This window comes from Molothrus ater, chromosome 32 (genome assembly GCF_012460135.2).
Source record: "Molothrus ater isolate BHLD 08-10-18 breed brown headed cowbird chromosome 32, BPBGC_Mater_1.1, whole genome shotgun sequence".
Classification (NCBI taxonomy): domain Eukaryota; kingdom Metazoa; phylum Chordata; class Aves; order Passeriformes; family Icteridae; genus Molothrus; species Molothrus ater.
In genome coordinates, this window is record NC_071659.1 from 1,223,221 (window position 1) to 1,246,383 (window position 23,163).

Consider the following 23,163-nt stretch of genomic DNA (forward strand, 5'->3'; position numbering starts at 1 on the left):
GGCAGCTCCTCGCCTGGAATCCCGCAATTTCCGCACCCCTGTGGGAAAATCAGGATGAGAACACCCCCCTCATCCCGAACCCCCATCCCGAGGGGAAAACCTTCCCCTTTCTGGAAAAATCTCCCCCTTTCCGGAGCAGCCGCCGCTTCCCTCGCTGCCTCCCCATCTCCCGGGAGCCGTTTCCCATGGAAACGGAGTTTGGGAACCGGCTTGGAAACGCGGCTATTTCTGCTCCCGATAATCCAGCCCCGGGGGTTCCATTAAAAATCAGCCTCCCCTCTCTTTTTCCCGGGAAGCCGCTGCCTCATCCAGCACCAAGGACAGGGGCGGAGGGGAGGAATTCCCGGAATTGTCAGGGAGGAGAGCAGGATTTCATTAAGCGGCTTCTCCTGGGGGGGGGGATGGATGGAGCGGGACCAATAAAAGCCAGGAATGCAGTCCCGAGGAGGGAGGGGAAGTGCAAGGAACGCAGGTGTGCTTGGCGAAAAAATAATTCCAGCTGCTGGCTGGGTTATTGGGGATTCGCCTGATGAAAATCGCTCTCCAGGGGAGGAAAATCCCGTATTTTTTGGGATCTTTCGGCATCACAAAGGGCAGAGAGGGAAATGGATGGGTGGAAGTCGAATCCCCCCCCAAATTTCTGGTGGAAAAGTAATTCCTGATGGCCTCCTGGCCTGGCCGGGGCTTGGGATGGGATCCTGGAATCCCAGACTGGTTTGGGTGGGAAGGGACCTGAAATCCCAACTCATTCCAGCCCTGAAAGTTCCCACTGTCCCAGGCCGCTCCAAGCCACATCCAGCCTGGCCTTGGACATTCCCAGGGATCCAGGGGTGGCCTCAGCTTCTCTGGGAATTCCTGCCCAGCTCCTTCCCGCCCTCCCAGCCAGGAATTCCTTCCCAATATCCCACCTGCCCCTGCCCCTTGGAAGGGGATGGAACTGGATGAGCTTTAAGGTCCCTTTCAACCCCAACCATTCCATGATTCCATGATGAAGGACACTCAGAATCCATCCCGAGGGATTTTTATGGAGCTTGGGGATGGAAAAGGGAGGGAGGAGGAAGGGACACCCTTCCTGGAGTCCTGAGATTCCCAGTGAAGCCCCTTGTTCCCAGAATTCCTCCCGGAGAGGAGCTGGGATGGGGATGGATCCAATCCCAGACTGGGAATGTGCAGCTGGATCAGGAAAGGATCCAAGGAATCCTTGGAGCCGCTTCCCCATCCCAAAGGGGCTCCAGGAGAGCTGGGATTGGGGCAAGGGCTGGAGGGAGCCAGGGAATGGCTTCCAGTGGGAAAGGGGAGCTTGGGATGGTGGGATCTTGGGAAGGGATTCCCGGCTGGGCTGGAATTCCCAGAGAATCCCTGGATCCCTGGCAGTGTCCAAGGCCAGGTTGGATCCCCCTGGGATGGTGGGAGCTGTTGGGGTTGGAATGGGATGGGATTCAAAATCCCTTCCCACCCAAACCCGTCTGGAATTCCGTGATTCCATCCTGCGCTCTGCCTCTCCCTGTCCATGCTCGGATCAAACCAGCTCCACCCCTGCTTTTTCCCCATCCCAAACTTCCCGCGCTTTTCCAATCCGAGCTTCTCTTTGCGCCCTCTGGACATTCCCAGCCGCCTCATCCCTTTCGGAGCAGGGGTAACGGGATCAAGGCAAGGAACACCGATATCCCCGTTCCCACAGGGAAGCATTCCCGGATTCCCAACATTCCCGGATCATTCCCGGATCCGTGTGCCCGTGTGTCTCCAGGTTCAGCGGGGACACGGACGCACGGATCCGGGAACGATCCGGGAACGTTGGCCTCGGTGACGCACCTGGATGGCGGAATTGTTGTCATCGATGAGCGTGTCCGTCACCTCCAGCTGCCCTTCCACCACCACCTTCTGCAGGACCATCCGGAACGTCCCGATGAGCCTGCGGAGCAAAGGACGGGAAATCCCGGGAGTTCTCACCCACCGGGGCCGGGTTTTCACGGGAAAAGGGATTTGCTTCCCGTTTTCCTGGGGAAGAGGGAGAGGTGAGGTCCCGGCTCGAGGCTCAGTGGGGGTGATGGGAAAAGGAGAAGCCGAGAGAGGAACCATTCCAAGGGAATGCTGCCGGGATAAGGGAAGAAGGAGATTTGGGAGCCACCGCTCCTGAATTCCTGGGGTGCCGCCGAGAGATCCCAAAGTGGCCTTTTCCGTACGGAATGTCCACAGTGGACGCCTTTAACTTTGTTATGTCCCTGATTTTCCATGCTGGTGACTCAAATAAGGAGCAGAGACTGCCCCTCATCCCTCGGCACCAGGTCATGGAAATCATGGAATGCTTTGGGTGGGAATGGACCTTGGAGCTCATCCCGATTCCTTCCACCATCCCAGGTGGTTCCAAGCTCCAATGATACAAAGGGATTCTTCCCAAAATCCAACCTGAACCTCCCCGTGGCCATTTCCTTCATCCTATCCCTGTTCCCTGGGAGCAGATCCCGATCCCCTCTGGATCCTCCCAGGGAATTGTGGAGAGAGAAAAGGTCCCCCCTGAGCCTCCTTTTCTCCAGGCTGAGCCCCTGCCCAGCTCCCTCAGCCCCTCCTGGGGCTCCATTCCCTGCCCAGCTCCCTCAGCCCCTCCTGGGGCTCCATTCCCTGCCCAGCTCCCCCAGCCCCTCCCGGGGCTCCATTCCTTTCCCAGCTCCGTTCCCTTCCCTGGAAACGCTCCAGCCCCTCCAGGTCCCTGCAGGATTTCCACCTCCATCCCTCATTTTCCCCATTCCAAGCTCGGATCCATCCCTGCAGGGCTCTGTCTCCAAGGTGCCCCGCGGGACATGGAACGGGAAAACCTTTCCTCCGTTTGCTCCATAATTCCCATTCCAGAAGTAATAATGCATCCCATGGAAACATCCTTCTTCCTCTCCAAGGAAGAGGATGTATCCGCTGTATCCACCTGGATTTCAGGATTTGGAAAACAGCGTTATTCCCCGTCTGCCAGAGCAGCAGTACTTTTGTTTTGGAAAGCATTCCTCGGGTTTATTCCATGGAATATCCCGAGCTGGAAGGCTCCCACGAGGATCATCCAGGCCAATTCCAGCTATTCCTCAGGGGTGGAGCCTGCGGGACTCCAGATTCCTGCAGCTCTCCCTGTGTTTTTTTTTAACCTGTTTGGAATCTAGAACATTCCCAGGTGCGGTGGTGGCTTTGCTGCTCCTCTTGGATCCAGGTGGATCCGGGGGCTTTTGGCTCCCAGGTGCTCCATGCCTGGAGAGGGCTGAGGAAGGAACAGGAAATTCCTCCTGGAATATCCCCCTGCAGAGCTGCTCCAGCTCCGGGATCCAACATCGGGATCTGGAGCCGCTGGAGTGAGTCCAGAGGAGGCCCTGGAGCTGCTCCAAGAACTGGGAAGAGCTGGGAATGCCCAGCTGGAGAAGGGAGGGATCCAGGGAGACCCCAGAGCGCCTTCCAGGAGAGCTGGAGAGGGACTGCGGACAAGGGATGGAGGCACAGGACACAGGGAACGGCTCCCGCTGGGAAAAGGGAGCTTGGGATTGTGGGATCTTGGGAAGGAATTCCTGGCTGGGAGGGTGGGGAGGGGCTGGACTGGAATTCCCAGAGAAGCTGTGGCTGCTCCAGGATCCCTGGGAATGTCCCAGGCCAGGCTGGATGGGGCTTGGAGCCACCTGGGATAGCGGAAGGCGTCAAAGTTGGAACGGGACAATCCTTAGGTTCCCTTCCCACCCAAAGCATTCCATGAATCCCTGACAAAACCAGAGCCATCCCAAGCCCTGCAGCAGAGGGCAGGGATTTGGGAAGGAATTCCCGGCTGTGGAGGTGGCGAGCCCTGGCACAGGTTCCCCGGAGAGTCTCCTGTCCTTCCCGGGATCCTTCCTGGGATCCTTCCTGGGATCCTTCCCGGGATCCTTCCCGGGATCCTTCCTGGGATCCTTCCCAAGCCGCCTCCCCTGGCAGGATCCGGGCAGGACGGGATTAAAAATTCAGGACCCGTCTGTGCCGCCGTTCAATTCCGGCTGTTCCATAATTCATCGGGGCCCTGCTCCCTCCCTTCCCCGCCGTTTCTGCTGATGGAAAAAAGGGAAATTTTCTGGGTCATCCGTAATTTTATCAGCCCTGAGGGGCAGCTCCGGTTTCCAACCCCAGCCAGGCTGGTTCTGTGCCTGGAGCTCACTCGAATCCCAGGATCGGCGAGTCTGGGATGCTCCAAATCCCGGGACCCGCCAGGCTTTGCCCTTGTGGCGCATCCCAACTTCCAGGGATGCCTCCTGTTTCCCCGAGGCGATTCCAGGGACACGGGGGGAATAGTGAATCCCACGAATCCGGTCAGGCTTTGCCAGCACTGGAGTTTTCCAAGGGCCAGAATTCCAGGTGTCTGTGCCAAGAGCATCCTCCAGCAGCAGGAAATCCCGTTTTCCCTCCCCTGCTCCCTCAGCCTTTGGATGCTGCTTGATCCATGGGCAAGGTCTGCTTCTGAAGCCAGGGAGAGGCTCTTTTTGGGAATGGCATCTCCATCCATGGATCCATCCATCCATCCATGGATCCATCCATCCATTCATGGATCCATCTCTCCGTCCATTCATCCATCCATGGATCCATCTATGCATCCAGGGATCCATCCATGGATCCATCCATGGATCCATCCATGGATCCATCCATCCATCCATCCATCCATCCATCCATCCATCCATCCATCCATCCGTCCGTCCGTCCGTCCGTCCGTCCGTCCGTCCATCCACGGATCCATCCCTCATTCCATCCATCCATCCCCTGGAACTGACAAGAGCCAAATCCTGGGACCTCCCCCCCCAGTTTGTTCCCCACTTCCAGAAGCCCCTGGAAAGGTGGGATAAGGGAAGCAGGGGGATTCCACACCTTTTGGCCCCTTTTTCCAGGGAATTATCCTGCTGAACCCTCATGGAAGTGCCCAAGGCCGGGTTGGATGGGGCTTGGAGCACCCTGGGACGGTGGAAGGTGCCCATTCCAATTTGGAACCTGCAGCTTTTCCACGGATTTCCAAATCCCCGCTTGGGCAATCCTGGTTAATTCCAGCTCCTTCCTCTTGCAGCTCCTGCCTGGAGCTGTCTCTGGAGCCGATTTTTTTCCCCTCTCCAGCCAAATTGCAGTTTCATCTGGCATCGTCTCAGGCCGTGGAATTAGAGCTTCCAAAATCATTTCCCGTCTAATTATCCCCTTCCTGCCACTTTGCAGGAGCCTGTAATTATTCCAGGTTCATTTTTTCCCTGGAATACCTGGAGAAATGTGGGACGCTCCAGCTGCTCCAGCTCAGCAGCCTCCAGGCACTAAAAGTTGCTCCAGCCAAGTTTTTTCCCCCCTTTTTCTTTGGGAAACGCTTGCAGAAATTCCCAATAAACTGGAATTATTTTTTTCTTTGGAAGGCGAGTGGACAATGACTGAAGTCAGCCCTGGGTATGGAAATATCCTGAAATTTACGGAAATTTAATTTGGGATGAGTTTTTCAGTTTGGGTGTGCTCAGGCTCTCGCTCCGTGTTTGGATCGGTGTCGCTCCAAGTTTGGATCCGGAAATGAAAAATTCCACAAAAATCCCACCCGGCCGGAGCTGAAGGGGTCACACCCGGGGGGCTGCAGGCAGGGATTGGGCACCGAGAATTCCACCCTGGAATCCTGGAATGGTTCGGATGGGAAGGACCTGAAAGCTGAATCCCACTCCAACCCCGACCTTCTACAGTCCCGGATCGCTCCAAGCCCCATCCAACATTTTTTGGGGGCACTTCCAGGGGTGGGACAGCCACAGCTTCCCTGGGAATTCCATCCCAGACCCTCAGAGCCAGGAATTCCATCCCAAAATCCCACGCTCCATGCGGGGAGGGCAGTCAGACAACAGCTGGAACCCTCCAGCTCCGGAGTTAATTTTTTCCATTCTCCTGCTCCAGCAGGAGATAATTTTCCACGGATTATTTTCTGGATAATTTTCCACTGATGATAATTTTTCCAGATAATTTTCCACTGATGATTCTTTTCTGGATAATTTTTCTGGATAATTTTCTGCAGATTATTTTCTGGAGAATTTTCCGGAGAATTTTCCATGGATTATTTTTCCAGATAATTTTCCACTGATTATTTTTCCAGAAAAATTTCCACAGATTATTTTTTCCAGAAAAATTTCCGTGGATGATTTTTCCAGATAATTTTCCACAGATTATTTTCCAGATAATTTTCCACAGATTATTTTTCTGGATAATTTTCTGCAGGTGATTTTTTCCGGATAATTTTCCACGTATTATTTTTCCAGATAATTTTCTGCAGATTGTTTTCCAGATAATTTTCCACATATTATTTTTCCAGATAATTTTCCACAGACGATTTTCCAGAAAATTTTCTGCAGATGATTTTTTTCCAGATAATTTTCCCACAGATTATTTTCCGGAAAATTTTCTGCTGATTATTTTTTTCAGATAATTTTCCCACAGATTATTTTTCCCCGGATAATTTTCCACAGATTATTTCCCCGGATAATTTTCCATGGACGAAACAAGGATTCCTCCGGAGACACAAAGGACTCGAGCCGGGCCAGGATCTGCACGGCTGGAGAGGAACAAAGGATGGGACCAAGCTCTGTTTCCATCCCGGAGGCTCCAGGGATGGATTTAACCCTTCAGAATCCGGATTTTGTGTCCCTCCCTGTCAGGTAGCGGAGCAGCTCCCGCCTCTTTTTCGTGGGATGAGTTTTCCATAGGGAAATTATCTCTGCTCCATCCAAACATCTCCGGGTTTGGAATGCGGCCTTGGGCCTTTGGCCAGATCCCGTTGCTGCTCCAGAGGAAAAGAGGGACGAGGAGGAGGTGGAACGCCCCCGGAGCAAAAGCTCCTGGGTTTTGTGCGCATTCCTTAAGGATTGGGATCTCTGCCCGGTGTTATCCCTGTTTTCTGCACAAGGAAAACCTGCTCGGAAAGGCCCCAAAGTCCCAAAAATCCCAAAAGTCCCAAAAGTCCCCAAAGTCCCGAAAGTTTGGGAATGGGAGCACAGGGATGATTGTCCATAGCCTCTGGATCCCAGCTGCCTCTTGGATTCATCCCTGGTCGTGCCTCTGCTTTTTCCCCTGGATCTTCCCCTCTCCTGGGTGTGATTCCCATTCCCACATCCCTCAGAATGTGGGAAAAGCCCTGCGGTGGCTTTCCCTGCTCGAATCCCCCCCAAAAAATTTGGGATCTCAAATTTTCCCCATCCAGACTCCCCCAGGGCATGGAATCGTGGGAAAACATTCCAGGGGTTTTCTCCCACCCTGGAGGGGTCCTGAAGGTCTCACAGGGGAACAGGAGACCATGGAGAACACCTGAATTCCAGCAGGATCCCGGTATCCCCAGCCAGCTCATCCCACCTCACACCAGGATTTTCCAGGATGGGATCGGATGGATTATTCCGTGCCATGGGAATCTCCCGGGTTTTTTTCAGGATGTGGAGGCCCCGCAATTTTTCATCCTTCCCTCTTGTGGGGCTTTCCCAGTGGGAATTTCCACCTGGGAATGACCCACGGGCAGGATGTGGTGGCTCCTGGATGCTTTGGATGTGTCCTGGAGAGATTCCCAGCCAGGGAATTCCCAATCCAGGAGCTGGGCACAGGATTTTTGGGATGCCGCGGCCTGTCTCTGGGGGGTTAGGAGGCTTCTCCCTCATCCCTTTTCCTTGGATACTCAGCACCCTGGGAACACTCCCGGGGACCCTCCGGAGCCGGGATGAACCCACCGGGATCCAGAGGCGCCTGGATGAGGCCAAACAGGGATCACATTCCCGGGAATTGTCAGCTGGTGACAGCCACAGGCACAGGGAACAAAGGGAGCCGCCGGGACGTGACTCCCCGGTCATTCCGGAGGCTCTGGATCAGGCCCTGGATCAGGTATCCCGCCTTTTTCCAGGCCTCTGATCAATGGCCTTCATCAGCTGCTGGTGAATTATTCATGCAGCGCCCGGATCAGCTTTCCCAAGCCTCTCCCTCCTCCTCCTCCTCCTCCTCCTCCTCCTCCTCCTCCTCCTCCTCCTCCAGCGGATTTGGAGTTCCAGCTCTGCCTCTGTTTCATGGGAATTCCTATCCCAGACATTCCCTGCCTTCCCGGAGGGCTGTTCCCAGTCCTCTCTCTCCTCCCTCTTCCTCCTCATTTCTGGACGGGGAGGATGGGCTGGAATTACGGACCACGGGGATTCCCAGAGGGGTATTCCCAAAATTCTCCCTCCTCCTCCCCTCTCCTCCAACTGATTCGGAGGACGGGCCGGAGCTCCAGCACTGCCCCGTTTTAATGGAATTTCTTTTTTCCATTTATTCCTCGTACTCCTGGAGGGTTGCTCCCAAAAATATCATGACCTCATCCTGGACTTAATCCTGGATGAGGAAAACGGGCTGGGATTCCGACACTCCCTCAGTTTTGTGGGATTTCCTGTCCCAGATACACCCAGCATTCCTGAAGGGATATTCCCAGCTCTCTCCTTCCTCTCCACTCTCCTTCTCCTCCAGCTTATCCCTGGACAAGGGGGATTTGCTGGAGTTCCAGCACTGCCTCATTTTAATGGGAATTCCTATTTCCCTTTTATATTCCCAGCGTTCCTAGAGGGACATTCCCAGCACCAGCTCCTCCCTTCTCCTCCCAGCCGGGAATCCCTTCCCAGGATCCCACCATCCCAAGCTCCCCTTTCCCACTGGAAGCCATTCCCTGGCTCCTGCCCCTCCAGCCCTTGCCCCAATCCCAGCTCTCCTTTCCCTCTGGAAAAGGCTCCAAGGATTCCCTGGATCCTTCCCTGATCCTTCCCTGATCCAGCTGCACATTCCCAGCTCTCCCAGCTGGCATTGGATCCAGCCCCATCCCGATTCCTCCTTGAGAAGGAATTTCAGGATCTAGGGGCTTCATTGGGAATTCAGGACTCCAGGAAGGGTCTCCCTTCCCTTTTCCATCCCTGAATCCCATAAAAATCCCTCGGGATGGATCCTGAGTGTCCCTGATCCCAGAGTACCGGGGTGGTTTGGGATGGGATCCATGGACCTTCAATCCCATCCCAGGGACACCTCCCATGATCCCAGGGTGCTCCAGCCTTTCCTTGGACGTTCCCAGGGATTCTCTGGGAATCCCGGCCCAGCCGGGAATCCCTTCCCAAGATCCCACCATCCCAAGCCCCCCTTTCCCACTGGAAGCCATTCCCTGGCTCCTGCCCCTCCAGCCCTTGCCCCAATCCCAGCTCTCCCGGAGCCCCTTTGGGATGGGGAAGCGGCTCCAAGGATTCCCTGGATCCTCCCCTGATCCAGGTGTCCACATGGATCTGTGTGGGAAGGGCCCTTCAATCCCATCCTCTTCCAAGCCCAATCCTTCCCACTACCCCAGGTGGCTCCAAGCCTCATCCAATCTTTCCTTGGACACTTCCAGGGATGGGGCAGCCCCAATTTCCCTAGACGGATTCCACCCAACGCCTGTAGCATTTGGAAAATCTGGGAAAACACATTCCCGGCATCGACTTCCCACCTGGACAATCCACCCAAAAAAAATTCCAATTTCCTTCAAAACATGGAAATTTTACGGAAACAAACGGCACGACTTGGGAAAAACTCAGTGCCAAGCACCGCGGAATTCCTGGGGTGGATTCCTCACCCCCTGAGCCGCTCACACGGCCCCGAAAATTCCCAGGAAATTCCCGGGAATTCCCTCCCGCCTCCAAAGGGAGGCGGAGCTGCCTCTTCCCGCGGGATGAGATCCGTGTGGGCGGCGGGAAGGAGGCACTCACCTGTTGGTGAAGACTTTGCTGTAGTTGAACACCTGGATCTCCAGGATCTCATTCCCGTCGATGTTGGTCGCCACCGGCCAGCGGAAAGTCTGGGAAAAGGAGGAGAGGGATGAGCCAGGAATGCTTTGGGAAAATGGGAGGAAAGAGCCAAAAACATTTTGGGAAAAGGGAAAGATGGAATGAGCCGGGAATGCTTTGGGAAAATGGGTGGAAAGAGCCAAAAACGTCTTGGGAAAAGGGAAAGATGGAATGAGCCAGGATTGTTTTGGGAAAAGGAGGAGATGGATGAGCCAGGATTGGTTGTGAAAAGAAGAGGGAAGAGCCAGGAGTGTTTTTGGAAAATGAGGAGATGGATGAGCCGGGATAATTTTGGGAAAAGGAGGAGAGGGATTGGTTGGAATTGGTTGGGAAAAGGGGAGGGAAGAGCCAGGAGGATTTTTTGGGAAAGGAAGAGATGGATGACCAAAGATCAGCTGGGAAAAGGAGGAGAGGGATGAGCCAGGATCTGTTGGGAAATGGAGGAGAGGGATGAGCCAGGATTTGTTGGGAAAAGAAGAGGGAAGTGCCAGGAGAGTTTTGGGAAAAGGAGGAGAGGGATGAGTCAGGATTGGTTGGGAAAAGGAGGAGAGGAACCAGGAGCGTTCAGGAAAAGAAGGACAAGGATGATCCAGGATTTTTTTGGGGGAAAAGGAGGAGAGGGATGAGCCAGGAGCGTTCCGGGGATCGGCGGTGGAAGGGATGGAGAAAGGCCGCATTTCCCAGGAAAAAGGGAGCAGCGCTGCTTCACAGGAATGTCACCAAGGGTGTGCCCAGGGCCAACTATTCCATGGATTCACCCGTGGAAAATATGGATACAAGCATTGGAGGAGGATGGGAATATGGAGCCAGGCTGGGAGAGCAGCTGGGAATGTGCAGCAGGATCGGGGGAGGATCCAGGGAATCCTTGGAGCCGCTTCCCCATCCCAAAGGGGCTCCAGGAGAGCTGGGATTGGGGCAAGGGCTGGAGGGAGCCAGGGAATGGCTTCCAGTGGGAAAGGGGAGCTTGGGATGGTGGGATCTTGGGAAGGGATTCCTGGCTGGGCTGCAATTCCCAGAGAATCCCTGGCAGTGTCCCGGGAAAGGCTGGAGCACCCTGGGATAGCGGGAGGTGTCAAGGTTGGAATGGCTCGATCCTTAAATTCCCTCCCCTCCCAAACCATTCCACGATTCCATGAAATACGATCCCTTTCCTTTGTTTTGGTTTGGTTTGGGTTTTTTTTTGGGTTTTGCTTCCCAAGGCAAATCCCTCTGTCAGCCCAACCCCCTTTGGATTCCCGGTTTTCCAAGCCCCCCAGGACCTCCCAAACCCCCCCACCCTTCCCAAGCCACTCCTGGGTCGGGAATGTGCCAGAGGCAGCGGATCCGGGATCCAGGATCCCTCCCAGGAGCAGCAGAGCGGGATTGAAAACCACGGGAAGAGAATTTGCCCATCCAGCAAATCCCCGGGAAGGAAACGGTGCCTCCTCAGCACTTCCCGAGCTATTTATTCCCGGGTTTTAATTGGTCTGCAGAGCCAAGGAAGCAAAGGGAAAATTACTGGAATATAAAGGGAAATGGCACCATTGGATCCGGCAGTAGGATTTATCCCGGGCTTTCCGCGTGGGGGATGGAATTTAATCCTTCCCCTGCTTTTCCCTTGGTTTTTTCCCAAATGTTTTGACGCTCCAGGGATTGGATCCGGTGGTCAAATCACCCAGAGAAATCCCAAGGTTATGGAATCAAGGCGTTGGAAAAATCCTTGGAGATCGCCAAACCCAAGAATTCCCAGTGCTGCAGGGGCCGCCCTTGGTCCATCTCCCACATCCATGTGGATTGAAATCCCTCCGGGAATTCTACCGCTGGACAGCCCTTTCCAGGAGGGAATTCTGCAGGAATGTCCCTCTGGCCTGAGGAATTGTCCTGTTCCCGCTTTTCAGGGCTCTGCACCAGCAGCCCTCAGCTCCTTTTCCCAGAGAGAAAGAGGGGAAAAACGGGAATTTTCCCAGCCAGGTTCCCTTGTCCCTGTCCAACCTCCATCCAAAAGGTGCTGGATGTGCTTTGGGATCCACCAAATCCCAGGAAATCCACTCCAAACCCAAGGAAAGGCAGAGGAAGTGGCAGCAGTTGTGGGGGATGACATCCAGGGATTCACTAAATTCTGGGATGGCGTTTGCCAAAGGAAAAGGGGGAAAAACAACCCTGGAAAAGTCGTGGCTGGAGCCACAGCTTGATCCAAGGGGTTTTCCAAGTGCTGGGGAAAAAAAAAAAAAAAAACCAATGGGAAACTGGGAGGGTCCTGGCACAGAATTCCCAGAGAAGCCGTGGCTGCCCCTGGATTTCTGGAAGTGTCCAAGGCCAGGCTGGACAGGGCTTGGAATACCCTGGGATCAGGAAAGGTTTCCCTGTCCCCGGAATGGGATGAGTTTTCAGGTCTCTTCCCGCCCAAAATTCCATGGTTTGTGCTCCCTGGAATTGGCAGGAGCAGCTCCTGCCTCTGGGCCCGCTCGAAATTTATCCCAGGAAACTTCAGCTCCCAGGAATTTGGGCTCCTTCATTCCCAGAGATTCCCTTCCCCTCCCAGGCTGTGGGGGGATCTCCGGGAAAAGCCTCTCCAAGATGAAATCCTTCGGGATCTCAGCACGGAACGCAAACATTCCCGATTAACTGGGGAGCTGCGCACGGCCTCCGGAATATTCCGGGATCCGGAGCGGCAGGGGCTCTGCGGAATTCTTTAAGGAGCGAAGGAGAAAATAATTGGAAAAGAAACGGAGCGGAACCGAACAAGCGGAAACCGCTGGGGTTTGAAATCCAAATCCTGCCTGGGGGCGGATCCTGATGCACGGGAAAAGGGAAAAGAGGGAATTAACACGGGAAAGAGGGGGCAGGAAACGAGGGGGCAGGAAAAGAGGGAATTAACATGGAAAAGAGGGGGCAGGAAAAGAGGGGGCAGGAAAAGAGGGGGCAGGAAAAGAGGGAATTAACATGGAAAAGAGGGGGCAGGAAATGAGGGAATTAACATGGAAAAGAGGGGGCAGGAAATGTGGGAATTACCATGGAAAAGAGGGGGCAGGAAACGAGGGAATTACCATGGAAAAGAGGGGGCAGGAAATGAGGGAATTAACACGGGAAAGAGGGGGCAGGAAAAGAGGGGGCAGGAAAAGAGGGGGCAGGAAAGAGGGAATTAACGCAGAAAAGAGGGGGCAGGAAAAGAGGGAATTAACATGGAAAAGAGGGGGCAGGAAATGAGGGAATTAACATGGAAAAGAGGGGGCAGGAAATGAGGGAATTAACACGGAAAAGAGGGGGCAGGAAATGAGGGAATTACCATGGAAAAGAGGGGGCAGGAAAAGAGGGAATTAACACGGATTTCCTCAGCTCTGAGATCACAGAATCCAGGGATTACCCAGGAGGTTGGGAAAACCCTCCGGGATCATCGAATCCAAGGTGTGGGAATAGGAGAATTCCTGGAGAGCCACATCCAGGAATTCCTTGGAAACCTCCAGGGATGGGGACTCCAAACCTCCCTTCCAAGGCCTGGCCACCCTTTCCATGAGGAATTATTCCCAAAATCCGACCTCAGATTCCAGGGCACGGCCTGAGGCCGTTTCCCCTTCCTTGTCCCTGTTCCCAGGAAGCAAAGCCCGATCCCCCCTCTCCTGCTCCAGGATTCGGGATCTGCCAGGGATAACCCGCGTGGTTTGAACCCCAATTATCCCCAGGGATTCCCTGTGCCCACGGGAGGGCGGAGACTCCCTGGATATTCCCTCGGCAGGAAGGATTTGATCCGGGAATGCCCCCGTGGCATCGTCGCAGAGCCTGCGGCTGCTCCAGGAGGGATTCGTTTCCCTGAAAGTTCTGGAATTCCAGGCTGGGCACAGCTCCTGATCCCCAAACACGATCCCAACCATTCCCAGAGTTTTCCAACAGCACGCGGTGAATGGGGGGGGAAAATAATCCCACGGGGCTGGTGGGAGATGGAGTTGGATGGGGCTTGGAGGGGGGGGGGGAAAATTCCCAAAAAATTTGGGATATTCCAGCCCCGGAAGTGTTCACAGGATGGTTTGGGTGGGAAGGGAAATTAAACCCCATCCCATTCCATGGGCAGGGAAATTTCCCTATCCCTGTTTGCTCCAAGGCTTTTCCCTGGACGCTTCCAGGGGCAGCCACAGACCCCCTGGGAATTCCGTGCCTGAAGGAAAAGGAAGGAATTTCAGGGGGGGAAAAAAATCCCAACTTTTTCCTCCTGAGGCAAAGGAAAACGGAGCCAAAATCCCAGCGGGATTTTCCCAGCTTGGGTGAAAAATTTTTTCCTGAAATTCGGTGCAGAAATTGTTTTTAATTTATCCTCTTCCTCAGAAAATTCCATAGGGATTTTCCCACCTGTGTCCAGCCGGGAATCCCGTTTGGCCCCTGCCAGGAGAAACCTTGCAGCAGACAACGAAGACGCCAAGGAAAATTTGGGAACAGGGATTTCACCCGGACAGGGAATCCTGGGAAAACAAGTGGGATTTTTGGGATAAAGAACAATGGAAAAACTTCTCGTACCTCGTCAAACTTGGCCTCATCCTCGCAGTTTTCCAGCACTCGGGTGTAGAAGGAAAGTCCTGGAAAGGAAAAAAAGAGGGAAAAGAGGTGGATAAAGGGCTGGGAGACCCTGGGAGACCCTGGAATTCTGGGATCTGGGAACAGCCGGATGGAAATGCCCCGCCGGAATTCCACCCCCCTTGATCCTGCGGCCTCTCCCTGCTCCAACCCTTCCCAATCCGGGAGCATCCCGACCTTTCCCGACGGCGGAATCGCTGTCCGCCGGTTCTCCAGGGGGTATCCATGAGGGATATCCCTCATTTCCCGGCCCCATTCCCGGTGGGAAGCCTCTCCTGGCGGCTCTTGGTGATCCATTAACTCCCGGCTCCCTAATTAGCCCCGGGCACAGACGCAATTAAGCCGGGATGAAGCGGGAATTCCCGTGGGAATGCGACCCTGGAGCAGAGCTCAGATCCTGCTGGAGCTTCCCAAAAAATGGGCTGGGTGGTGAAAATTCCCCGTTTTCCTGCCTTTTCCCCAAAGCCAGGCTAAAAACACGGAATTATCAGAAAATCCTGGAGTCATCCCTGGTTTTTTCCATGTGCGGATGGATCCGGGAGCCCTTTGGAGCCACCAGGATTCGATCCCATTCCCAAATCCCTGATGGGAAAACTGGGAGAATCCTAAAGGCAAAGCTGAAAGCTCTGGATCCTCACAGGATCCCTTGGGAATGTGGGAGAGCCAAATCCAAAGCTGTGGATGGAGAGGAATCCCTGATATTCCAGGATTTTGGGAGCAGGTTTCGGCTATTAGAATCCATCCATCCAAAGCAAGGCTGAACCGCCGGAATTCCTGGAAAATCCTGGAGTCATCCCTGGGGTTTTTTTTCCGTGTGTTAAACAAGGAGGGGGAGAAACGGAACCACGGCAGATCCAGGAGCCCTTTGGAGCCACCGGGATTTGATCCCATTCCCAAATCCCTGACGGAAAACCGGGACAATCCTGAAGGCAAAGCTGAAAGTTCTGGATCCTCACAGGATCCCTTGGGAATCCTGTGGGATTCCCCTGGGAATGTGGGAGGCAAATCCCAACCTGTGGATGGAGAGGGATCCCTGATATTCCAGGATTTCGGGAGCGGGTTTTGGCCACGGAATCCAAATTTTCCGCCCCTCCACCGGCTGCTCCCGTGGATCCGGAATTCCGTCCGTGCCTCAGTTTCCCCAGTTTGGAAAACGCTGCGGCTCCCGGGATTCCCAGGAGAGGAGGAGGAGCAGCCTCGCTTCCCACGCCAGCCTCGGGAACGCTTCATCCCGGATTTCTCTCCCTTCTCTCCCACCCGGGAGCTCCAGCGGATCCCTGGGGATGGGGAAGGGAATTCCCGTCCAGGGAAACCAGAGGAACGAGGAATATCCACCCGGGAGCCGGGATCCTGAGCTCCTCATTCCATGCTCAGGGCTCCAAAGCTTTTCCAGAGGGGCTGGAAAAGCTTTTCCCAACGGGTTTTGGGACTGAGCTCCGACCGGGCACATTCCAGGCCTGGAATTCCAGGTCAGTGTGCCTGGAATCCACCCCCATCCCAACCCAGGGTGGGACAGGGCCCGGACGAGGGAAGGAACCATGGAAAAATGGAATTATTTTGGTTGGAAAACCCCTCTTGGACTGAGTCCGGCATTCCCTGATCCGTGTCCCCAAGGGGCCACATCCACGGGGATTCCGATCCCTCCGGGAATGCGGATCCCGCGGCCCTGGGCTGCCCCTTCCTTCCAGGCAGGAATTTTTCCCCAGGAATGATGATTCCCGTGGGGCTCGGGGCAGCGTGGGTTCAATCCAAGGCCCAAAATTCCACCAGGGATTTAAGGAATCGCTCGGAGAGGACCAGGACACTTCCCAGGAAGCATTCCCGAATTTTCATGGAGCGAGGGGGCAGCGGAGCATTCCCGGGAAAACCGAGCAGGGGGAGGAGCTCTCGGGGAGGGTGGATTGGGATGAGCCTCAGGATCCCTTTCATCCCAAATCATTCCACGATTCCAAGAGCACGGAAAACTCCTGGGTTTTTTTTTTGTTCTGGCACCCATGGCACGCCGGGAAGATCCCGAAGGATTTTTCCCATCCTCCTCATCCCTAGCCAGCTCCTGCATCCCACGGGATATTCCAGCCCGGATTCCAGCCCGGATTCCGGCCCCCAGAGCTCTCCCACATCCCAAAACGTTCCGGCTGCGCGTCCAGGAGCTTCCCAGGGATCATCCCCGGAATTCCCAGTCCGCATGGAGCTGCTCCCTCTGTTTCCCGCTGGATGCAGGGAATTTGGGAAAGACGCCGGGAGCCTTTGGAGCGGGATTTTTCTATCCCTGCGGATCCGAGCTTTGCTGCGGCTTTTGGGAATGAGGGAATGAGCCCAAATCCCTCTCCAGGCACATCCAAGGGATGGATCCACCCGGATCCGCTTCCCCGATCCAACCACACCTGGAATCGCTTCCCGAGCTGCTTCCAGCCCCTTTGAGCAGCTGGATTTCCCTGGCCAGGGCCCGGGTGAGCCTGGGAAAGGGAATTCCCGCCTGGAAGCATCAGGCATTGGCTGCACCCCGGCGTGACCCTAAAATCCCCTTTTCCACGGGAATTCCGGGATGGAAAAGAGCAGGAAAAACCCTCAGGACCCTGATCCAACCATCCAGGAAATTCCTTCCTTTGGAATTCCTTCCCAGAATGGGTTGGGTGGGAAGGGACCTTCAATCCCATCCTGTTCCAATCCCACAATCTCAGGGTGCTCCAGCCTTTCCTGGGACACTGCCAGGGATCCAGGGATTCTCTGGGAATCCCAGCCCAGCCAGGAATTCCTTCCCAAGATCCCACAATCCCAAGCTCCCCTTTCCCAGTGGGAAGCCATTCCCTGTTTTCCAGTCTGGACCCAAAGCATTTTGGGACAGATCCCAAAATTCCCAAAGTCCCACTGGGAATTTGGGCCGGATTCAGGACTGGGAATGCCCAGAACTGTAAATTTGGGATCTCCCAGGGCTCCACAGTGGATTTCCCAGGAATTCTGCCTCTTCCCAGGGATTTTCTTGGAGCTGGAAGCGCGACAGGGAGCTGAGGGTTAATTATCCCTGGTCAATGATCCCGAGCTCGTTAGGAGCAGGGAAAGCTGATCCAGGCTGGCAACGGAATTCCTGGAATTCCCCTGCAGAGCTGGGATCGCTGTTCCCGCCTTTTTTTCTCTCACTGATGGAATTCCTGGAATTCCCCTGGGATCGCTGTTCCCGCCCCCATCCCGCTCTCCTTCCATGGATTCCCGGCCTCTGGAACAGCTGGGATCCCATCCCGAGCCTTTCCCAAGCCTTGGAAAAGCTCCGGCAGCTCCCGGAACTTCCACAGCCCCGGGGGAATTTTTCCTCCTATCCCAAGGAAATCTTTGGAGCTGCTGCGGATCCCGGTGGGAATTCCACCTTGGGAATTCACCCCCCCCCCCCTTTTCCCTTGATAAATCTGAGGGGAGGGGATCCCAAAAAGAGCAGGTCTGGGGTCGCGCATGGGGAAACTGAGGCAGGGATGGACGCTGCGATCCCAAATTCCACTCCCACAAATCCTGACCCCAAATCCCGTCCCTCAAATTCCACCCGCAAATCCACCCCCAATTCCCAATTCCCAAATCCTGTCCCTCAAATTCCACCCTCAAATCCTGCCCCTCCAATTCCCAATTCCCAAATCCTGTCCCTCAAATTCCCAATTCCCAAATCCTGTTCCTCAAATTCCACTCCCAAATCCTGACCCCAATTCCCAAATCCTGTCCCTCAAATTCCCAATTCCCAAATCCTGTCCCTCAAATTCCCAAATCCCAAATCCTGTTCCTCAAATTCCACCCCCAAATCCTGACCCCAATTCCCAATTCCCAAATCCTGTCCCTCAAATTCCACCCCCACATCCTGACCCCAAATCCTGCACCCCCACAATCCCGCTCCTCCAAACCTTGACCCCAAATCCCGTCCCTCAAACCTTGCTCCCCCAAAATCCCAATCCCTCCAAATCCCACCCCAAACCCCCAAATTCCACTCCCCAAAATCCCACTCCCCCAAATCCTGCACCTCCAAACTCTGCCCTCAAAATCGTGTCCCAAATTTCTGTCCCCCAATTCCTGCCCCTCAAATCCCTCTCCCCAAATCCCACTGCCCCCCAAATCCTGTCCCCAAATTCCACTCCCCAAATCCTTTCCCTCAATTCCTTCTCCCCAATTCCTGCACCCCAAATCCTGCACCTCCCCAAAACCCTGACCCCCAAATCCTGCTCCACAATCCTCATCCCAAAATCCTGCCCCCAAAATCCCGCTTCCAAATTCCCATCCCCAAAATCCTGTCCCCAAATCCCACCTCCCAAATCCTGATCCTCCAAATCCTGTCCCCAAATCCCACCTCCCAAATCCTGTCCCTCAAATTCCATCCCCAAATCCTTCTCCCCAATTCCTGCCCCTCAAATCCTGCATCTCCCCAAAATCCTTTCCCCCAAATCCTGCACCTCAAACCCTCCTCCCCAAATCCTCCTTCCACAATCCAGTCCCCCAATTCCTGCCCCTCAAATCCCATCTCCCCAAAATCCTGTCCCTCAAACCCCGATCCTCCAAATCCTTTCCCTCAAATCTGTCTCCCCAATTCCAGCCCCCAAAATCCTGTCCCCCAATTCCTGCCCCTCAAATCCCTCTCCCCAAATCCTTCTTCCCCAATTCCTGTTCCCCAATTCCTGCCCCTCAATTCCCGCTTCCCAAATCCTGCTCCACCAATCCTGTCCCTCAAACCCTGTCCTCAAATCCTGTCCTCAAATCCTGATCCTCCAAATCCTTTCCCTCAATTCCTTCTCCCCAATTCCTGCACCCCAAATCCTGCACCTCCCCAAAACCCTGACCCCCAAATCCTGCTCCACAATCCTCTCACAAAATCCTGCCCCCAAAATCCCGCTTCCAAATTCCCATCCCCAAATCCCACTCCCCAAAATCCCACTCCCCAAAACCTGCTCCTCCAAATCCCTTCCCTCAAATCCTTCTCCCCAATTCCAGCCCCCCAATTCCTGTTCCCCAATTCCTGCCCCTCAATTCCCGCTTCCCAAATCCTGCTCCACCAATCCTGTCCCTCAAACCCTGTCCTCAAATCCCACCTCCCAAATCCTGATCCTCCAAATCCTTTCCCTCAAATCCTTCTCCCCATTTCCAGCCCCCAAAATCCTGTCTCCCCATTTCCTGCCCCTCAAATCCCGCTCCCCAAATGCTTCTTCTCCAATCCACTCCCCCAACTCCTGTCCCCCCAAGTCCTGTCCCCAAATCCCGCTCCCTGAAATCCTGCCCCACAAATCCTGCACCTCCAAACTTCACCCTCTAAATCCTGTCCCCAATTCCTGTCCCCCAATTCCCACTCCCCAAAATCCTGTACCTCCAAACCCTGCCCTCAAAATCCTGATCCCAAATCCCTCTCCCCCAGTTCTTGTCCCTCAACTCCCGCTTCCCAAATCCTGCCCCACCAATCCTGTCCCTCAAACCCTGTCCCCAAAATCCTCTCCCCCAGATCCCGATCCCCCAATTCCTGCTCCCTCAATCCTTCTCCCCCAAATCCCTCATCCCCAATTCCTGCCTCCCAGTCCCTCTCCCTCAATTCCCAAATCCTGATCCCCCAAACCCCTCTCCCCCAAATCCTGACCCCAATACCCTCTCCCCAATTCCCTCTCCCCAAATCCCTCTCCCCAAATCCCTCTCCCCCAATTCCTGCCTCCCAGTCCCTTTCCCCTAAATCCCGACCTCCCAATCCTTCTCCCCCAAATCCTGATCCCCCAAATCCCGATCCCCAATTCCCGATTCCCAATTCCCAATCCCCCAAATTCCCTCTCCCCCAAATCCTGACCTCAAATCCCACTCCCCAATTCCCGATCCCCCAATTCCTCTCCCCCAGATCCCTCATCCCCATTTCCCGCTCCCCAAATCTCCCTACCCCAAATCCTGATCCCAATTCCCGCTCCCCAATTCCCGCTCCCCAATTCCCGACCCCCCAATCCCTCTCCCCCAAATCCTGATCCCCCAATTCCTGCTCCCCAATTCCCGCTCCCCAAATCCTGATCCCAATTCCTGCTCTCCAGTTCCCGACCCCCCAATTCCCTCTCCCCCAATTCCCTCTCCCCCAAATCCTGATCCCAATTCCCTCTCCCCCAATTCCCTCTCCCCCAATTCCCTCTCCCACAAATCCTGATCCCAATTCCCTCTCCCCCAATTCCCTCTCCCCCAATTCCCTCTCCCCCAAATCCTGATCCCAATTCCCTCTCCCCCAATTCCCTCTCCCCCAATTCCCTCTCCCACAAATCCTGATCCCAATTCCCTCTCCCCCAATTCCCTGTCCCCCAATCCCTCTCCCCCAGTTCCCGCTCCCCCAATTCCCTCTCCCCCAGTTCCCGCTCCCCAATTCCCTCTCCCCCAATTCCCGCTCCCCAATTCCCGCTCCCCCAATTCCCCGTCCCCCAGTTCCCGGTACCCCGGAACGCCGCCTTGGCGATGCGGTCGCCTTTGCCGCGGAGGCCGGAGACGGAGCGGAGCTGCAGCACCAGAGCCATGGCGGGACCGCGCGGGGCTCGGGATGGAGCCGCGGCCCCCGGGCCGGGCTCGGGGAGGATCCAGGCGCTCGGGGCGGTCCCGGGGCGGGCTCGGAGCAGAGCCCGGGGCGGTTCGGGGCGGTCCCGGTGCGGTCCCGGTGCTCGGTGCGGAGCTCGGTCTGGCCCCGAGCTGGTCCCGATGCGGTCCCGGAGCGGAGCCCGAGGCGGTCCCGGTGCCCGGTGCGGTCCCGGGGCAGGCTCGGTGCGGAGCCCGGTGCGGACCGAGGGGTTCGGTGCGGTCGGGTGCAGTGTCCGTGACCTGGTGCGGTCCCGGTGCGGAGCCCGGGGCGGTCCCGGTGCTCGATGCGGTCCCGGTGCTCGGTGCTGAGCCCGGGGCGGTCCCGGTGCGGAGCCCGAGGTTCTCCGGTGCTCGGTGCGGTCCCGGTGCAGAGCCCGAGGTTCTCCGGTGCTCGATGCGGTCCCGGTGCGGAGCCCGACGCGCTCCCGGTGCTCGGTGCGGTCCCGGTGCTCGGTGCGGAGCCCGGAGCCTGACGCGGTCCCGGTGCCGCGCTCCGGAGCTCGGCTCGGGGCGGTCTCGGTGCGGAGCTTCCCCCGCTCCCGGCGCTGAATTATTCAGCAGCGGGGCCGCCCCTCCCTCTCTCCCTCCCCTTTCTTCTCCTCCCCTTTTCCTTTCCTTTCCTTTCCTTTCCTTTCCTTTCCTTTCCTTTCCTTTCCTTTCCTTTCCTTTCCTTTCCTTTCCTTTCCTTTCCTTTCCTTTCCTTTCCTTTCCTTTCCTTTCCTTTCCTTTCCTTTCCTTTCCTTTCCTTTCCTTTCCTTTCCTTTCCTTTCCTTTCCTTTCCTTTCCTTTCCTTTCCTTTCCTTTCCTTCCCCTTCCCCTTCCCCTTCCCCTTCCCTTCCCTGCCCTTTCCCTTCCCTTCCCTTCCCTTCCCTTTCCCTTCCCTTCCCTTTCCCCTCCATTTTCCACCCTTTTCCCCCCCTTTTCCCCCTTTTTCCTTTTCCCCTTTTCCCTTTTCCCTCATTTTCCCCTTTTGCCTTTTCCTCCTTTTCCCCTTTTCCATTCCCAGCTGCAGGAAGTTGGGAAAGGGGAAACTGAGGCACAGCTCCATGGCATCCGCAGCCCCCGCCCTTCCCAAAAAAAAAAAAATCCCGGGAGAAGCCGAAGCCGGACCCAGCCCCGGTTCGGGGAGAGGAGTGAGAGGGAAGGAAACCTCCGGGAATCCTGGAATTCTTGGGGCAGGAAAAGCCCTCGGAGCCTGGACCTGATCCAGGTCCCCCCCCCCGTATCCACAGGGATTGGAAATCTCCCCGGGAACGGGGATTTAATCCCATTCCGGGCAGGAATTGTTCCCGAAATCCCAGGGATCTCCCCTGGCACAGCCGGAGGCCGTTCCCTCATCCCATCCCTCGTTCCCTGGGAGCAGATCCCGACCCCGCCCGGCTCCAGCCTGCCCGGATTCCCGCCGGGAATTCCCTCGGGAATTCACAGTCCCGGGGCGGGGCGGGGCAGAATTCCCCCCCCAAAAAAACCCCAAATCCCAGGGATTCACAGCTGAGAATGCCCAGGTGTGTCCCGGGATTGCCAAAAAATCCCAAACCTCATGGATTCAGAGATGGAATGCTCAGGTGTGTCCTGGGACGGGGCAGAATTCCCCCAAAATGTCCCATGGATTGACAGCTGGGAATGTGGGATGGGGCAGAATTCCCAAAAAACCCACAAATTTCGTGGATTCACAGGGGCAAATGCCCAGGTGTGTCCTGGGTGTGTCAGAATTCCCAAAAAAAAAATCCCAAATCCCAGGGATTCGCAGCTGGGAATGCTGGAAGGGGCAGAATTCCCCAAAAATTGGGCAAAAAGCACAAATCCCATGGATTCATAGCTGGGAATGTGCAGGTGAGTCCTGGGGTGGGGCAGAATACCCAAAAAAACACAAATCCCGTGGATTCACAGCTGGGAATGCCCAGGTGCGTCCCGGGTGGGGAGAGATTCCCCAAAAATTCCCAAATCCCATGGATTCACAGGTGGGAATGTGGGATGGGGCAGAATTCCCAAAAAAATCCCAAATCCCATGGATTCACAGGTGGGAATACCCAGGTGTGTCCCGGGATGGGCAGGATTCCCAAAAATCCCAAATCCAAATCCCAAATGGGGCAGGATAAATCCGGCCCCGTTGCCTGGGATTGGGCTGGAAAATCCATCAAAGGCTCAGGGAGAGGGAAAGGGAATCCTGGGAATCCTGGGAATCCTGGGAATCCTGGGAACCTGGGAATCCTGGAATCTGGAAATCCTGGGAATCTGGGATTCCTGGAATCTGGGAATCTGGGAA

The 23,163-nt window shown here is 55.5% G+C and overlaps 1 protein-coding gene across 2 annotated transcripts in view; it reads right to left on the reverse strand.

The window, feature by feature from the left end:
- Positions 1-21,217, reverse strand: part of LOC118700605 (otoferlin-like) — a 116,765-nt gene extending 95,548 nt beyond the window's left edge. For both annotated transcript variants that reach the window (XM_054518088.1, XM_036405157.2), the window contains exons 1-4: positions 20,761-21,217; positions 14,289-14,347; positions 9,726-9,814; positions 1,813-1,912 (exon numbers count right to left, since the gene is read on the reverse strand). In XM_054518088.1, coding sequence (XP_054374063.1) covers positions 1,813-1,912; positions 9,726-9,814; positions 14,289-14,347; positions 20,761-20,839 — 327 coding nt within the window. In that variant the 5' untranslated portion in view covers positions 20,840-21,217. The remainder of the gene's footprint in view (positions 1-1,812; positions 1,913-9,725; positions 9,815-14,288; positions 14,348-20,760) is intronic.
- Between the last annotated feature and the right edge of the window lie 1,946 nt (positions 21,218-23,163).